At 42.5% G+C, this 19660-nt stretch overlaps 1 protein-coding gene across 1 annotated transcript in view; it reads left to right on the forward strand.

The window, feature by feature from the left end:
* Positions 1-755: 755 nt before the first annotated feature.
* The window catches only part of SCFD2 (sec1 family domain containing 2), a 466192-nt gene continuing 447287 nt past the window's right edge, over positions 756-19660 (forward strand). The window contains exons 1-2 of the mRNA XM_075544345.1: positions 756-1679; positions 15895-16063. Of these exons, the coding sequence (XP_075400460.1) occupies positions 842-1679; positions 15895-16063 (1007 nt within the window). The 5' untranslated portion in view covers positions 756-841. The remainder of the gene's footprint in view (positions 1680-15894; positions 16064-19660) is intronic.

Raw genomic sequence — 19660 nt, forward strand, 5'->3', positions numbered from 1 at the left:
ATGTGAAAGCAATTCATAAAGTATAAACTACAAAACATTACATAAAGGTTTATTATTATCGTACATTGTCGTTGAGCCAAAGAAAAAGGATTCACTTTTACAGATGTGATACCATCCAAGTGGGGGAGGGGAACCAGACTTCAAATTGTCCTTGGTAGCTGCTGACTCACAATCACCCTTTGAGCAAAAGGAAACGCTCCAAGATCCTAAACTACCCTCACAATCGGTGCTTTGTTTGAGGCCCAGGTTGCAACCATTGTGTCAATTCATCTCCTCGTCGGTCTTCCTCATTCCCGCTGGCTATCTTTACCAAGCACGACGTCCTTTTCCAGGTCCCTCCAGATAATATATTCAAAGTCTGAGGGATGAAGTCTTGCCATTGGCTGTACTTTTCCTAAACAAGATTTGGTTGTGTTGGCGGCTCAGAGTACGTTCACTATTTTGGGCTAAACTCATATTCAATTTCAGGTCAGGTTTTTTATTCTTGAGATTTAACGGGGTGGTTTTTAACAGGTGGGGAAATGAAAACAGTGCTGTTCCATTTTTTTCGTAGCAGCCCCTTGCCCTATGCCCTGGACTCTGTCGGTAATGCGCAACCACGCAGCCACACCCACTTACCTTCCAGCCCCGCCCCTACCCCCCCCCCCAGCCCGGGCCTGCTCACTAGCCAATCAGCGCTCCCTTGGACGTCATCACCGTGCGCCGCGCGCATAGCCATCAGAACCGGAACCACGTGTACTGTGTTGACTGTCAAAGTCTCAGAAAGTGCAGTTCCCGGAAGCCGGAAGCTCCGAGGTCAGTTTCTGTACCTTCCTGCGCCCGACGCGCCGAATCTGCAGCCATGAGCGCCCCGAGCGTGTCATCCTTCACCCAGCAGGGCTGGGAGCAGGTGCTGGCCAAAATGAAGCGGGCTCTGGTCTACCTGGACGCCGCCTGCGCCGAGAGCCTTCACTGGGGCTGCGGGTCCACCAGGCTCTTGGACTCAGTGGGCGGTCCGGAGTGTCACCTGCGGGAGTTCGAACCCCAGGCGGCTGGTGGCGGAGCAAAGCAGCCCAAAGCAGTGTTTGTGCTGAGCTGCCTGCTGAAAGGCCGCACCGTGGAGACGCTCCGGGACATCATCCGCCGCAGTCATTTTCAGTACTGCGTGGTGGTCACAGCTGTGAGCCACGCTGTCCACCTCACGGCGAACCATGTTCCGGCGGCGGCGGCGGCCGAGCTGGAGGGGCAGCAGCCGGTGTTCGAGCAGCTGGAGGAGAAGCTGTGTGAATGGATGGGCAACATGAACTACACGGCCGAGGTGCTCTACGTCCCCTTGCTGCTCGCCCCCGTTGCTCCCCACCTTGCCATGACTCCCTCCTTTGCGTCCCTTTTCCCACTGCTACCCCAGGATGTGCATCTCCTCAACAGCGCCCGGCCGGACAAAAGAAGGCTGGGAAGCCTGGCTGATGTGGATGGGCCTGCCCTGACCCCTGAGCTGACGCTGCAGATCCGCTGCCTGGTGTCAGGCCTCAGTTCTCTGTGTGAACACTTAGGGGTAAGGGAGGAGTGTTTTGCTGTGGGCTCACTCAGTCGGATCATCGCTGCCGATCTGGCCAATTATGCCCCTGCCAAGAACCGGAGAAAAACTGCCTCGGGCAGGGCTTCGGTGGTCTTCGTGGACAGGACCCTGGATCTCACAGGTAAGTGGCATTGCTGTACTGTGCTTTAACGTCAGATAGCTCAGTGCTGTAACTTTCATTGAGTCCGCTTCTACTTTCCTGGACTCTTACTATATGCCATGTTGAAGAAACAAAGATGACTCGTGTCAGATTTCACAGAGCTTGTGGTTTAATTTGCAAAGACATGTAAATTAGCCGAGGTGATACAATTTGTTATCTGGATAAATGCACACTGCCTTATTTTAATACCCCACCCCAAAGCTCTAATACACCTAAGTAGTGCCTAGACATGTAGGAGAATTGTCTAGCTGAACTTCACTTAAACTTCGTAAACACCAACATTCCCAACAGCCATTTGTAAGAAGATCCCTATTTGTTAGAGAGGTGTTATCAGATGAACTCAAAACCCAAACCAAACTTGGTCGAGTGGATGCCAACTCATAGTGACCATCCAGGACAAAGATAGAAGGGACCCTGTGGGCTTCAGAGACTAACTCTATACTGTGACTCTTCACTAGGTCTTTCTCCAGAGGAGTGGCTGCTGGTTTGACGGATTGCAGCCCAGTGCATAACCACTATGCCACCACTATGCCTCCTCTCAGATGACCCAGGAGAAGGAAAAACTGTACCACAAACCATGAAATTGGCATGTTGTTAGTTGCTATTGAGTCTTCTTAGCTCTTGGTGTCTTCAGGTGTGCCAAGTCGAATTGCTCCATAGAGACACCTCTGTTTGGGTCTGAGTCACCAAACTTTCTGCTAGTTGTAGATCAGTTAACTGTTTCCGACACCCAACAGACTCCTAGTTGATTATTAGGTTTCTTTAAATGAGTGTTTAAAACATTATGGCTGAAGTGAAACATCAACAGTGAATAAGACTAAAGAGACTGGTAGAAAACTACACCTATTTCTGTTTGTTGTATTCTACAACATAGCTGAATTTACTTAATTAGGTCTAGTGTTTTCCTGTGGACTCATTGAGAATTTCTATAAATAGGATCAATTAGAGAATTTTTTTAGCAAATAGAGATTGTTTTATTAATATTTTCTGATTAATAGGTACCTGGTGGCTTAGTGGTTCTTATTAAGATGCCCTTTACTTCTTTTTCTTGCTTAATCGTATATTTTAGAACTTCGAATACAATGTTTAGTAGCAGTGGTGAAAGTGCACTTCATGGCCCTATTCCCAATCATAGGGGGAAAGCATTTAGTGTTTCACTGTTGAGTATGATGATTGATGAAGTGAAGTTACTAGTATGGCTCTTTTATCTTTAGTCTTGTTTGTCAGTTTGTCGCACTGTAGTGGCTTGTGTCTTGCTGTGACGATAGAAGCCATGTCACTTGTTTTGTAAATGCCAGTAGGGTCACCTAAAGTGAACAGGTGTCAGCAGAGCTTCAGACTAAGAACAGACAATGGAGAAGGACTCAGCTCTCCACTTCGGAAAACCTTCCGCTTAGGTTGGAAGCACTTTCAAAAAGGAAACAACATTGACCCAGTTACTGCCAGCATATCTGCCCCTCTAATCTGATGTCACTTGAAATGTGACTGAAGAGGAGCTGATTCCTTGGAAGAGAGTCAACCATGGTAACACGAGTGTGGTAAAGCCTGTGGGAGGGGCCTTAGTGGTCTTTATTTGCCAATGATGCACAACTCAAGGTAAAGGGAAATTGCTGTAAAAATCTTCTAATGATTATAACTTCGAATATGCAAAGTATGAATTTAGGAAAATTGAAGTAGTCAAAAATGAAATGGAACACATGACGATTGGTACTCTACGCCTTAGTGATCTGAAATGGATTGTTACTGGTCATTTTGAATCAGAAAATCATATGCTTTACTTTGCTGGGAACAACACCATTAAGAGGTATGGCGTGGCATTCATTATCAGCAAAGAGTTTATTAACTCCGTCATGAAGTACAGTGCTATTCGTGATCAGTGCTATTTGTGATATATACACCTCCAAGGAAATCAATCAATACAACCGTTATTCAACTTTATGCACCAACTACAAAAGCTAGAGATGAAGAAAACAAAGAATGCTACGGGTTTCTGTTGAAAATTGATCAAACATGCAATAAGATGCATTGATAATTACTGGTGGTATGCAAAAGTTGGAAACAAAAAGGAAGGAATAGTAGTTGGAAAATGGACTTGCTGATAGAAACGAAGCTGGAGAATATTGGAAGTTCCATGGACTGCTAAAAGGACACCTCAGTTTGTCTTGGATGCAGTAAGTCCAGAGTGCTCCTTAGAGGCAAGGATGGGGAGACTTCCCTTACATACTTTGGACATATTGTAGCAGGACATCATGTTTCGTAAAGTGGAGGGGTGGCGAAACGGAGGAAGGCCCTGGATGAGATGACCCAGTGGCTGCATCAATGGGCTCAGACCTGGGAACAATTGTGAAGATGGCACAGACCATGTGGTATTTCATTCTGTTGTACATAAGATCGCAATGGGTTGGGGCCAACTTGATGGCACCTAACAGTATCTATTGTCTTTATAACTCCCTCCCACTGACTGGGTGGGAAAAACGAATAAGATGTAGAATACTCTAAACAAGAGGCTGGTTGGTTTTGTTATTCTACTGAGTACGAAATGAACCATTTCAGAAACGGAAACAGATAATTTCCCTACCATCAAGCAAGAGGAGCCCCCAGTACAGTGAATTTGAGATCCCTGTCTGAAGTGGCAGAGGTACCAGAGGCCACAGCTTTGAAGCCAAAAGACAGAGGGAAGAACATTACTGAGATTGTGAGACAGCAGTGGATTTCCTGGCCCTAAGATAAGTAAATCTGAGTGCTCCTGAGCAGAAGGCTGATTTGCAGAGTGCGAAAGCTTGTGTCACCTTTACCTGGTGGAATAGTGGGTTACACGTTGGGCTGCCAAGTCAGTAGTTTGATACCGCCAGTCACTCCTCAGAAGAAAGATGAAGCTTTTTATTCCTGTAAGGATTTACAGTCTTGGCAATCCACAAGAGCCATTCTACCCTGTCCTATGGGCATGCTATGAATTGGAATGAACTTGATGGCTGTGAGTTTTTTAAAGTTAAAAGAAGCTTTATAATATTTGTGTGAACAGGGAAGAGGTCACAGGACCATATGGTTGAGAGGTTGAAGACCAGAGAGGGAGGGAAGGTGGGAGGGAGGGAGGGGGAGAGAGAGAAAGAGAGAGAGAGAGAGATGTCTGCCCCCATGGCTGAGAGGCATTTTAGACAAATAACTTGATCTTTAATATTTCATAACATGGTAACTTCCCTCGTAAACCCCCAAAACTTCAGTGTTGTGTGAGTTCTGTGTGGTCATTACAATGGATTCTCGAACTCCACAGAAAAGTTGAGTGCTGTAGGAGGACGGCAGTGTCACAATAGGTAAAGAAGGTTGGAGGGTAGAGGTATGTCTGGCCTCTGTCTCTTAGGAATCATCTTTGGAGGTTGTGGAGTTGGATCCTCCTTCACAGATGTGAAGCTGTGGGTTTTGCAAAAATGCTCTTTATCACGTTGAGAAATTTCCTCCCTTTCTTTTTTAAATAAATAATTTTATTTGGGGCTCTGATAGCTTCTTATTCCATCAATTGTATCAAGCCTATTTGTACATATGTGGCCATCATTTTCTTAATATTTACTTACTATTTGAGCCCTTGGTATCAGCTCCCCCCCCCACTCCCATGTGATCTCTTGATAAATTATGTTATTATTATTTTCATATCTTTACCTGCCCATGTTTCTGTTGTTGGTCCCCTTGGGGTGGGGCTTATGTGCCGATCATTGCAATCAGTTCCCCTTTCTTCCCCTTCTCTCTCAACCATCCCCTACCCTCCTAGTATTGCTCCTCCCATTTTTGTTCCTGAGGGGCTTATCTGACCTGGATACCATGTGTTGTGAGCTCTTATCTGTACCAGGGTACATGCTCCAGTCTACCCAGAACTGTAAGGCAGGCCTAGGGTCATGATAGTGGGGGGTGAGGATGCCTCAAAGAACCAGAGGACTCTTGTGTGTTTGATCAGCGCTATATTGGGCCCTGGTTGACTCATCACTTCCTTGTGACCCTTCTGGGGATGGGGTGTTCTATTGTCTACTGATGGGTTTGGGGTCACTGGTCTGACCCCCTTTGTTCTCAAAAATGTTTTCGTTTTGTTTTGTTTTGCTTTGGGTCTTCTGGTGCCTGATACCTGATTCCGTCAACACCTCATGAAAAGTTGATGTGCTTCTTCCTTCTGGACTTGTTGCTTCTCTGCTACATGGCCACTTGTTTAATTTTAAGCCTTTAAGACCCCAGATACTATATCTATTGATAGTTGGGTACCATCAGCTTTCTTCACCACATTTGCTTATGCACCCATTTTGTCTTCAGCGATTGTGTCAGGAGGGTGAGCATCACAGAATGCCAGGTTGTTAGAGCACAGTGTTCTTGTGTCAAGGGAGGGCTTGAGCAGATGCCCAAAGTCCATCCATTTCCTCAATGTATTGCCATATAAATATATGTACATAGGCAATAATTCTATTTTTATGAATTGATATATTTACACGAGTGCATACCTAGGTTTATACCTCTATCCATAGCTTTGCTTCCTCGATATTTCCTCTGTTTCCTTTTACCTTCCTCCTGCCACACCATCACACTTGCCCTTCTTCTGCCTCTTCGTAATTCCTCTCAGCTAGATTGCTGTTGCTCCAACACCACTGGGATCGCTACACCTTCCTCATGATTGATTTTAATTCCCTAGTTGTTCCCCTGTCTATGGCATTGTTTGCTCACCACTCCATTCCTCCCATTTCCTCCCCCAAGTCCCTCTGGAACTGTAGGTCCCATTGCTTTCTAGGAATTTCCTTTCAAATCCTAGTTTTCTGAGAATTTTTATCATGAAAACATGTTGGATTTTGTCACATGCCTTTTCTCCATTTGGTTATTTTCTCTCTATTAATTTGGTGTAGTACATGAATTGATTATCTAATTCTCTGTCACTTTTGCATACTTGGGACAAATCACATTTGGGTATGTTGCATAATTTTTTTAATATGGTAGGAGTCACTTTTCTTGAATTTGAAAACATCTATGCATATATTCCTACAGGGATTAATCTGTGTGTGTGTTTTTGTAAACATTTTTATTGTGGTTTGAGTGGCAGTTTGCAAAGCAAATCAATGTCCCATTCAATCTAGGCATATTTTTATTCATAACCTTAGTTGTCATCTCCTCAGTATAATGACACTTTCCCCACTTCCTCCCTGGGTTTTCTGTTTCCATTAATCTTTCTTTCCTACCATCTAAGATTTGCTTATGGCAAATGTTTCCTATGGTTGGTTGTATTGAGGAATACATTGCTTTCCGGGTTAATATTAACATGATAGGCCTGCCAATTGTTTGGTGAAAAGTTCATCTGAGGGCGTGGTTTCAGGCTTGAGAGGTGTGTAAAGGCCACAGTTTCAGGAGAAATGGTTCATGCTTTGTTGTGGTTAGATGCTCTTGAGTGGATTTGGGCACATGGTGACACGTGTGCAGAGTAGAACTGCTTCATTGAGTTTGCAAGATCAATGGTGTATTTATTGCAAATACCTTTTCTTAGCAACATCAGTGGTGACTATATACTTGGGCCCTGAATTATATTTTATTGTGTATATTTTTGCAACAATTAGGAAAAATAGTTACATGAATAACAGTGAGTACAAAGAAGAAGAAAATGTTCTAAAATTGACTGTGATAATTGTACAACTCTTCTTGATATGATTTAATTACATAATATGTAGCTCACGTGCTACTAAAACTGCTAAAAAAAGATATTGCATTAAAATATTATTTATCTTGAAAAAAAAAGATATTCTCTAAGTTCAGGTGGGATATACTCAAGGTTGTATTTTGCCTTTGTGGACTTTTAAGGTTTTTCTTCATTCAATTGATGGTCTGTTCTACAGTTGGCCTCTGGTCTTGCTTTAACTGATGATATGGAGCTTCTCCATCATCTCTGTGTTGTACAACCATTATTGAGAACGTTTCCAAAGTATTTTACCACCATTAACATAAACTTAATGCCTTTTAAACAACATGTAATATCTTAAAAAAATAAAAATTAATGCCCCAAACCCATGAGGAAACAAATGGCTACATTTTAATACATAGATGGGATCAATCACTGAGCTGCTTGAGTCCTGATGGAACCAGAGGCAAAAGGAAGAATCAGTAATACTGATCCTACCTTTATTAAAATGTTAGGGTTTTATTCATCATGGAATTTTTGCCTTCAGTTTGATTGTTTAAATCCCTTCATGCTAGGGCAAGCCCTGACTAGAAGGTGTTACCATCATTGATTGCCTGAGGCTCAAGTGTGAAATGCAAATTCTGTAATGTGGAAGGCTAACCCCATACTGGGAAGAATTCTTCTCCCTCAAATGCCAGTAATACCTTTATTGAGAAACGGCAGTCCCAATTGCTTCCAACTCTGGGCAACGAGGGGTTGTACACAAACAGACAGATATAATTGGGCCCAATATAGCACACACCCCCCCACACACCAAACACCAGCTATTTCATTGAATTACTTTAAATAAGAGCAGGCCCATAGTCATTTACACCAGTTATTTCTAGTCATCTCAGCACCTCCACGAGGAAGCAAACACGCGGGATTGGAGAATCACTCTGTAAATGGAACAGGGGCAAGGATTTTGGGACTGGTTTTAGAAACACTGGATCTGGTCCATGGTTGTGGCTTAGGTATGTCACCTATCTGAGCCTGAGTTTCCTTGATTAAAGGTGGGGTATGCTTAGCCCAGGCATTGGGCTGCTAACCCCAAGGTCTGTGGTTCAAATCTACCAACTGCTCCCTGGGAAAAGATGAGGTGGTCTGTTCCCATTAAGATTTACAGTTTCAGAAACTCAGTATAGAGTTGCCATGAGTTAGAATCAAAGAGGATCACAGTGAGTTTAAATCCACAGCCGAGATTTAGCTTTAATCTACCCCTGAGACTTGACCACAGTTAAGTTTAGAGGACCCGTCCTAGAACAGCCAGACTTGGAACTCCTGGCTCGAGCATCTCTCTAGTTACACTAGGCACTGATGGCTTCATTATTCATTGAAATTGGGCATTTAGCAGCCTCTGATATGCTGCAGTTGCTACTGCATATGAACTATCATTAACTGCTTTTATAAAAAGTCAAGATACTTAGAAATGCACAATTGACTGAATGTTTTTAAGAACAAGTTGATTCTTGTATCTGAGTTGTGAGATGATATCAAGAAATATCAGGGTTATGGCTTTCAGCATCCCAGCAACACACGAGCCACCTAGTAGGACAAAATGGATAGATAGAATGTCTTCTTACATGTGAAATTGATAGTAGCAAAAATGGCTAAAATAATTCATAAATATTTGACATTGTTAATATCATGCTTGTCACACAGGCACATTTCCCCCATCATTTTGCCATGCTCTTGATGGAAAGTAATACCACTTTGTCTAATAGTAGGTTTATTCTTTTTCCACTACATTTTTACTGAGTGCCTACTGTGTGCCTTACACATTTGAGATTGCACTGAAGTAAAATTACTTAGTATGGTACTTCTATGTATAGTCTTTGGAACTCGCAATCAGTGACTGCGTGGTGATCATTTTTATGTGCTGTTGAGTTGGTTCCAACTCTTAGTGACCCTGTGTACAGCAGAATAAAACACTGCACTGTCCTGCCCCATCCTCACCATTGTTCTTATGATTGAGTTCATTGTAGCAGCCACTCCGTCAGTCCATCTTGCTGAGGGCCTTCCTCTTTTTACTGACCCTCAACTCTACCCAGGCATGATGTCCTTGTCCACAGACTGACTGGAAGCATACAAAGAAGATGTAGAGTCCTCTAACTTTCTGGGATTGCTCAGATCTGCCATTCTACTTGGTATAAAGTAAACTATCTCAAAAGCAGGATTAGAGACTTCCCTGGGGCATCAGGAAAGGAGAGCCACCAGTGTGAGATCCCTGTGTGAAGTGGTACTAGAGGCTGCAGCACCTAGGCCATGAGACAGAGCAATGGGATTCCCAGCCCACAGAAAGAGGAAAGCTGAATGGCTCTGGCCAGGATGCTGGTTTGCAGAGGGGGTGTGTGTGTGTGATATACGAGCATTTATCAACACATGTGGAGCTTTGTCAGACTGGCCCAAGCAGGGCAGAGACCAAGAGACTGAGTGATTGAGATGCTACTGGCATGGTTGACAATAGGCACTGTTGGAGAGCAAATGTTTTGAGAATGATGAGGGCAATGAATGTACAAATGTGTTTTACACAATTGATGTATATATGGATTGTGATAAGAGTTATATGAGCCCCTAATAAAACGATTTAAAAAATAAACTCCCACAATTAAGAGTAGTGTCTGTGAGTTCTGTTTGGCCATTACAACAGATTATTGAACCCAGCAGGGAAGTTGAGTACCATGGGAGAAATAGTTGGCATCAGAGCAGGATAAAGAAGGGGATGGAGGGTGGAGGCATGTCTCCTTGAGCAGATGATGAGTTGATTCTCCTTCCCCATTGTGTGACTGGAGGTGGTCAGATGTGGATTCTATAGCATTTCCTCACAGGTGAGAGGGAAACAGTGGTGAACAAGTTAGACAAGCTCTTTGATCGCTTGAAGCAGTTGTTAATTCCTCAGAGCTTAAAAATGGGGAAAATGTGTTGTAATTGTTAGAGAAATAAATGTTTGATTCTGGCTTACTTTAATTTACTCATGTGTAAGCCATCTTGAAGCACGGGCCTTGGGAAAGGACTTTGGGCATGCTTGATAGAAGTTTAACAACAGAATTCTATGGCTTCTGATTTGTTTCTAGGGACAAGTCAAAGGGTAAACTTGATGTATGAAGCCACAAAAGTTTGAGTCTAGATTTCTCTTCTGTCTTTTACAGCCCTTGAGATCAGCAAGAGTGCTTTGCTAATAGGCTTGAAATTAAAATTACAGAGGTGGGAGGAGATGGTAACTCTTGGGAATTAAATTTCCCGTTTGATTCGTGAGAATACCAGAAAGATGTTTGCTTGTGTTTTATTGACTATGCAAAGGTGTTTAACTGTGTGGATCACAATAACTGGATGGCCTGGAGAAGAATGGAAATTCCAGAACATCTAATTATGCTCATGTGGAAACTGTGCTTGGATTAAAAGGCAGTTGTGCAAACAGAACAAGGGAATACTGTATGGCTTGAAATCAGGAGAGGTGTGTATCAATGTTGTATCCTTTCAACATTCTTATTTAATCTGTATGCTCAGCAAGTAATCAACGAAGCTGGTTTATGTGAAGAAGAATGTGGTATCAGGTTCAGAGGAAGACTTATTAACAATCTATGATACGCAGATGACACACCTTGCTTGCTTAAAGCGAGGAGGACTTGAAGCACTTGATGAAGATCAAGATTGTAGCCTTCAGTGTGGATTACAACTCAATGTCAAGAAGACTCGGGTTCTCAGAACTGGAACAATGAGTAATATTGCCAGGGCTGGTGAAGATTGAAGTTGTCAAGGATTTCATCTTTCTTGGATCCAAGATGGAAGAAGCAGTTAAGAGATCAAAGGATACATTGTAGTGGGTAAATGTGCACAAGACAAACAAATCCGTCTTGGAAGCAGTATAGGTGACACATGTACTTAGAGGTGGGAATACCAAGACTTATTCTCATGTGCTGTAGACATGTGGTTAAGAGAGGCAGTCCTGGAGAAGGACATCATGTTTGCTAAAGTAGAGGGGCAGCAAAAGAGCGGAAGGCCCTGGGCATGATGGGTGGACACCGAGCTACAACAGTGGGCGCAAACAGAGCAATTGTGGGATGGCGCAGGACTGGGCGTGCTCTGTTGAAATGGGGGTTGCCATGTTCGCAGAGCAGCAAGGCTGTGGGGCTCCGATGTGCTTATAGGGACAAATGAAAGCGTGGACTTGACTTAGGAATCCAAAAAAGGTTTGAGTCTCCTTTCCTCTTCTTTCATTTCCTTCTTTCCTCCTGCTGATCTTGAGATCAGCAAGAGTGCTTTGCTAATAGGCTTCAAGGTCAAGTTACAAAGGTGGGATGGGGTGGAACTCTGAGAATTACATTTCCTGTCTTGGTTCAATTCCTCTGAACTTTAGCTTCATGCTTACTTTTAAATTAAATCCATTAGAAGGTTCTCTTTCAATACAGATGGTGGTTCTTAATCTGGGATTTTTGATACACTAGTATGTTATTAAGCATCACTATGATTTGGAATTGACTTGATGACAAAGGTTTTGTTGTTGTTGTTGTTGTTCTGTTTGTATGAGGGTAAATATAAAAACATTGCTACCAGGAGCAAGTTCATACATGAAACAAAAGTTTGTTCTAAGTGAAACCAGAGCCACCGTCATCAAGTTGATGCCAACTCATAGCAACTCTATAAGATAAGGTAGACTTACCCCTGTGAGTGCCTTTATGAGAGTAAAAAGCCCCATCTAACACTTTGTTGTGGGTCAGATTATTTTAAAATTTCAATTTAAAAGAATTTAATGGACAGAGATTGCCAAAAACAGTGGGAAACAGGGAGACGATGTTAAGGAATTCATGTAGAAAAGAAATGTTTGGAAATGGATTGTGGTAGCAAATGTAAAATTCTGCTGGATATGATTAAACTATGGAATAATATGATATATGTACTATTCCAAATTAATAATAATTAGCACCCTCTGCCCCCCAAAAAGAAATCCTCTATTTGGAGTCCAGAGGAGTGAGCAGCGGCCTGATTGAATGGGCAAAAGACAAGGAGCAGCAGATACAGAACACTTGCATCTATCATGTGCCTATAAGCAGGAGAAGAAAATAAGGACAACTTGGAATAGGGATCAGAAGCTGGCCACTACAGTCAAAGAAATCTATTTGGGAGGCAAGTCGATATTTGTGAAAAATTTAATAAGGGAGGAGGGAACTAGTAGAGTGAGAAATACTATCATATAATCCTAATATCTCCATTCCATGCTTTGTTTAAAAAACAAACAAATAGTTCACTTAGAGCTCTGAGCGGCTGTAGATCCCAGGGCCACTCATAATCATTAGGCATTAATTCATCAAGCATTTAATGAGCAGCTCCTGGGCCAAGTGCTGGGGAGATAATCAGAAACCAGAAAAAAGGCATGGTTTCTCTCAGTTTGAGTGAGTATTCTACTTGTTGGGTGCCATTGAGTCCACTCTGACCCAGCGCAACCCCATGCCATACAGAACGAAGCTCCCACAGCCCTGCGCCATGCTCACAATTGTCCCCATGCCGGAGCCCGTTGCTGCAGCCACTGTGTCGGCCCATCTCATCGAGGGCCTTCCTCTCGTCACTGCCCGTCCACTGTACCGAACACAGTGTCCTTCTCCAGGGACTGTCTCTCCTGACAACATGCCCAAAGCACGGAAGAGGAAGTCTTGTCATCCTTGCCTCTAATGGAATAATTTTTAAAAAAGGTTTTGTAGCCCCAGAAGTCACTTCACAAATATTTGTGCTATGTCTGTCATGTATCACTTTTGTGGGCCAGGCTTATGTATTTATTTGTGCTTTAAAGGAAGCATGGCTTTTGGAGTTGTTTGCCTCCTTTGTTTGAATTTACAAGCTATGTGATTTTCTTTAAAGATCATTTTATTGGAGCCTCTTATAGTTCTTATAACATCAGTTGTATCAAGCATATTTACACGTGTTGCCATCATTATTTTCTAAACATTTACTTTCTATTTGAGCCCTTGCTATCAGCTCCTCTTGTTACCCTTTCCTCACCATCTCCCCACTCTTGTGACCCCTTGATAAATTATAAATTATAATTATTTTCATATCTTACATCGACTGCTGTCTCCCTTCCTCCATGAGTTATGTGATCTTAAGCAATAACTTACACTAAACCTTTTATTTTGTAAATGAGCAGAACAATTCCTACCAATCAGAGGCATTGTAAGAATTACATGGATACAGCTATAAAAAAAATATAGCATCAGGAGTCTTAAAGGCTTGAAGTTAAACAAGCGGCCATCTATCAGAGAAGCAACAAGCCCACGTGGAAGAAGCACACCAGCCTGTGTGATCATGAGGTGTCTAAAGGGTCAGGTAACAGGCATCAGAAGAACCAAAAATAAACAAACAAAAAAACCATATTGTTGAGAATGAGGTGGATTGGAGTAGGGACCCAAAACCCATCTGTAGACAATGGGACATCCCCTCACAGAAGGGTCACAGGAAGGAATGAGTCAAACAGGGGGTACTATAGCACTGATGAAGCACACAATATTCCTCTGGTTCCTTGAGGCTTCCTCAACCCCCACTATCATGACCCCAGTCCTGCCTTTCCCTGTGCACAGGTAGAGATAAGAGATGAGCTCATGACACACTGAATCCAGGAACAGGAATGGAAGGAGCGATATCAGAAGTGTAGGCGGAAGATGGGGAGAAGAGGGGAGGAAGGGGAACTGATTTCAATGATTGACACATAACCATACACACCCCCAGAGGGTAAACAACAGAAACCGTGGGAGACTAGAGACAGCAGTTGGTGTAAGATATGAAAATAATAATAATAATAATTTATAATTTATCAAGGGGTCACAAGAGTGGGGTGGTGGTGAGGAATGGGTAACAAGAGGAGCTGATACCAAGGGCTCAATAGAAAATAAAAATGTTCAGAAGAAAATGATGGCAACATATGCACAAATATGTTTGATACAATTGATGTATGAATTGTTGTAAGAGCTGTAAGAGCCCCCAATAAAATATCTTAATAATAAAAGATTATGTGGATAATAGTGAATAGTTTGGAACATAGTATTCAAAAGTTCTCAATGAATATTTGCTACTGTGATGATGATATAGTGATTATGATGATGGTGATTCCTTGATTTCATGGTTTGGTATTTCCCCTTTTACCCCATTAATGTAACATGATGAGGGAGAGAGAGAGAGAGAGAGAGAGAGAGAGAGAGGGAGGGAGGGAAATGAGATTATTAGTAAGCAAGAGAGGTAGTTCAGGAGGGACACAGAGAGAGATTAGGAAGCAAAATTTTAATTAATTTAAAGTGAATGGGATTGAATGAGTAGCTGTGGTAACTCCTACCCATCACTGGAATATGTTGTTCTAAGCAACACTGGCTTTTAGGGATATTACTTAGTTTCATGGGAAAAGTATGAACTGTGTCATTGGTCTTCAATTTTCTTTTAAACCAACAGCCTTACATTATTATTGTTAAACGATGCAGAAGCATAAAAACCAAGGAAGACACCAGATTATTTGCCAATAGAAGTTCAATTGATCAGATGGTGGCGAAAGTCTTAATGCAACGCAGCACGATGTGAGCCTGGGCAAGTGCGGCGTTTGCGCCCTCCTCCGGGGGCTCCTCACAGACCCAGCCTGGTTCTTCTCCAGTGTCTTCTCGTGGAGTTGTACCTGATTTTATTACCGGTTTTCATTCGAATCCTTTGGGGAATGGGCCGATTCTGCTTCTGTTTCTTGGCCTGGAATCACTTGATCCTGGAAGTCTTACGAGACGACGTGGTGAAGTCGGAGCAACACCACACTCAGAATGGAGGCGAAACTGAGAGCCGGTCTTCAATTTGTTATTAAAGAGTTAATGTGCATTAAGCATGTACAACACTGCCTGGGCACAGAAAACACTCATTAAATTCACTATAAGTTGCCACCCTTCTTTCATTCATGCTTTCCGTTGTTGAGCAAACGCTTGGGGAGCACCTACTAGCTGTCAAGTCCCATGCTGTGCGTGGTGCGTACGAGACAGCCGGTCTCTGCCACATGACCATTATATTTGCGTGGAGGGAAACTGCTATTCACAACTCTTGCATTTATATCTAAGCCTTTGTGGGTCTTAGTGTCTTCATCAGGAAAGTGAAAATTTTCAGTTCTAAAATTTTGATATGCTTCTCTTCTGTGGCACTCTTTATTGGATATAGCACTCCTGATCCTTTATTGATTTATTCAGTGAATACTTGTTGATTCCTTCCATATGCAGGCATTGTGACGGGCGCTGGGGATATGGGAGTAGACACAGAGTGTGACCTCGCGGTGCACTGAATTTCAACCCATGAGACCAACATTGTCTAGATAATTGTGAGTTTGGTCAGTGCCGTAAAGGGCAGAGTACTAGATTTCTGTTACTGATTTGCATAGTAGAAACAACCACAACGAAATTGTTATTTTCTATAGGACATGTATTATTTTTATCCAACTGAAAGTTACCTCCTTTTTGTGAGTTTATAGTATATTTTTCTTGTCTGCTTAACCAGGAGCGGTTGGCCATCATGGTGACAACTTAGTTGAGAAGATCATGTCTGTGCTCCCCCAGCTCCCAGGCCACACGAATGACGTGATGGTCAACATGGTCGACCTCACTGCACTTCAGACCACGGAGGAGAACCCCGCCCTGGTCGCACCAGGCTGCCTCTCCCAATCCAAGTAAGACATGTAGCCCTTCTCTGCCTTCCTCCTCCCGCTTCCCCTTCCTTTGTCTCCCCAACGGGCTGTTCCTATAGAGAGGAAGCCATAAGAAGTTGCTCTGGGTGGAAAATTCTCACTGGGAGTATTTCGAAAACAACGCTTGCCGTCTTTATACTTACCTCTGAAATAACCCCGTCTACTGAGCAACACAATAAACCACAGAGTATGGAATGTTAGAGATGTGTCTTTTAGATGTAATCTAAGCTTGCTCTCAAGAACAGTCAAGTGGGCCAGCCAGTCGTGCATCTCTGTTCCACAGGAACTTGAAGACAGCCTTACTCAATGTTTTTTTCCTGTGTTGACTTTCTCATACGACTGTAAAGCAACCCAAGTAGCTAGGAGAGAAGTGCCATCATTTTATATGTAAGTGATAGGCTCTTGGGCATTAATGGGAGAAGTTTTTCTTTTTCAGTATGTTTGTTTACAAGTTAGAGAAGTCAGAGAAAGGGCGTGGTGAGTTTTATGTTACACATACATTCACAATTAAAGAGCCCTTTCTCCAGAAACACAGCACTGAAACGACTCAGTAAGCACCTTCTCTACTTCACGCTCCATCAGCAATTCTTATGAGCAACCAAATATATTAGAAGGGGGAAATGAAGTCTAAGTTTCTATTTCCCTTATCTCCCTGTTTTTTATTTTTAGTGGACAAAAGGGCTGTCCACATTTTAGTTCAAATCTTACCAGTTGCAGATGCATGTGAAATTTCCTATCCTATCTGGAATTAATTTTAATCTCCAGGTGTTTCCAGCAGTTTGATAGCTAGAGGATACCATTTATTGGTTACCAAGTGTGTCGACGAGGTGGGAAGACAGGAGGAATTTTGAACCCCGTCATTTTTGTGTGCTTACACCATAGCAAAACAAAAACACAAAGCAGTGACTATGATTGGTACTCTCTTTAGCTGTTTAGAGAAACATCCTGATGTTATTTATTTGCAGCTTTGGAAACATTACTGTGAGCCTTACTCTGAGCTAGCAAGTATGAAGGACTTATCCACTGTCACTGAGTTGATGCCGACTCATAGTGACCCTGTAGGACAGAGTAGAACTGCCCCTCTGAGTTTCTGAGACTGTAACTATTTCCAGGAGTAGAAAGCCCTGTTTTTCTCCTGTGGAGCAGCTGCTGATTTTGAACTACGGACCTTGCCATTATTAGTCCAATGTGTAACCACTGGGCCACCAGAGGGCTCCATGAAGGCAATACAATAAGTATAAACTATCATTCAGACCTTCAGTGAGTACGTTTCTCCTTGGGGAAGTCATGAGTCACAAAAAGGCACAAGTAGAAAACAATAGACCAAACCAAACTCATCGCGTATCGACTTGATTCTGAGTTATGCAAACTCGATAGGACAAAGTAGACTGGCCAGAGAGTTCCAAGGCTGCACAGCTTTATAGAAACAGATAGTCACATCTTTCTCCATGGAGCAGTGGATGGTTTGGAATCTCCAAACTTTTGGCTTTATGCTGAATTGTTTAACCATTGCACCATGAGGGCTCCAAGAAAGTAATAGAAATGATATTAAATCAAGAGTAATGTGCCTGCTACGGATTATAACTCCTACAAGTAGAGAATCAGGTTAATGTCAGTCCTTGTAGATCAGTGTAGAGAAGGTGGTGCTTTAATTTGTTAGGTCTTAAAGGATTTAGAAAAGGGAGAGCCAGCTAATGCTGGCCGGCATTAGCAAAGATAGGAAAATGAGACGGGCCTGATGGGAGGGGTCACAACAAATGAGGCAAGCTTATTGAATCACCACGTCCCTTTCCCATCAATGCCCTCAGCGCTACTAACAGTTTTCAGGACTTGTGTCCCAAGTGTACTTCCAGGTGGTTGATATTTAGAAGGTCATTTCATTTTCACAACTATACATGTAATTATTTAGTACTGCTGTAATAGAAATATCACAAGTGGGTGCCTTTAGCGAACAGAAATGCATTTCCCCACAGCTAAATAGGCTTCCAGCCATAGGAGATGTTTATACTCCTTGTCTATTCTGGGGAAAGGACTTTGTCTTTGGCTCCTTGGTGATCTTCATAGGGTTTGGCATCTATCTTGCCCCGGCTTTATTTTCTTGCTTCATTGCTTAATCTGCTTTTATATTTCAAAGAAGTTGACTGTCAATTAAAAAACTGATTGGCGCAAGATACTCAAGATTGACTTAATTCTGTTTACTGACTCCTAACATAATGAAAACCCATTCTTAAGTGAGATTATGATCACAGGGATTATAAAGGTTAGGCTATATAATATTTATTTTGGGTGGTGGGGGATACAATTAATTCCATAACATATCCTCAGTTTGGGATTATTATTCCTCCATTTTATAGTTAAGGAAACTAAGGCAGAGACATTAAGTAACACAGTTAAGAGGACATTAGGGCTAGATTTTTTCCCCAGAGTGTTTGACTTCAAAACTACTGTTCCTATTACTATGCTGTCTATGCAAAGGCTAGAGAAGAACCAGACTTATGAATGGACTTAAAGAGAAAAATGGGAAACAAAGATAAACGTTTCTGTATGATTTAATCTACTGTTATTAGGGTCCATCAAGTGGGTTCCAAATCATAGAGACCACCTGCTGTACAAGAGGATGAGACACCACCTGCTCCTGCACATGGACTCAAACTTCCTCACAGGTGTTTATGCTTAAACCCATGGGCGCAGCCACTGAGGCAATCCATCTTGTCAAGGGCCTTCCTCTTCTTTGCTGCCCCTCCACTTTACAAGCATGATGTCCTTCTCCAGGGACTGGTCTCTCCTGAAAGCATGTCTGAAGCACATGAGATGAAGTTCCACAATCTTTGCCTCTCAGGAGCATTCTGGATGTACTTCATTTTCTTCACTCATTTTATTGGGGGCTTGTACAATTTTTATCACAATCCATCCATCCATTCATTGTGTCAAGAACATATGTACATTTGTTGCCATCATCATTCTCAAATGGATGTACTTTTTCAGAGAGATGTTTGTTCTTTTGGCAGTCCCTCGTACTCTCAATATTCTTTGCCAACACTGTAGTTCAAATGAATTGATTTTTCTTTTTTTTATCATTTTATTTGGGGGCTCATACAATTCATCACAATCCATACATACATCAATTGTGTAAAGCACATTAGTACATTCATTGCTCTTATCATTCTCAAACCATTTGATCTCCACTTAAGCTCTTGGCATCAGCTCCTCACTTTTCCCCCTCCCTCCCTGCTCTCCCCACATTGATTTTTTTTCAATTTAACTTATTCAGGGTCCAACTTGCCTATGCATATGAGGCAATTGTGATAGATAGTTTTATTGTGCCAACCTGGCCAATAGGAACATGTGGGATTAACCAGGTCACAGTTTGATTGGAGAGCAAATAAATGGCTCTGCAAGGCCCGCCCATGACTCTGTCTTTGGTGATTGCACCAGCATGCTGCTGCTTTAGCTAGTTCTCTGCTTCAACCTGTGTGCTATACCACCTGTGGGCCAAGCCAATCTGCTGATTGTGGATCGAGTTGCTAGAGCTTGAAGCTCCTCCGAGACCTGCTTCGCCATGGTACTGGTGCATAGATC

Source organism: Tenrec ecaudatus, chromosome 3, assembly GCF_050624435.1.
Source record: "Tenrec ecaudatus isolate mTenEca1 chromosome 3, mTenEca1.hap1, whole genome shotgun sequence".
Taxonomy (NCBI): Eukaryota; Metazoa; Chordata; class Mammalia; order Afrosoricida; family Tenrecidae; genus Tenrec; species Tenrec ecaudatus.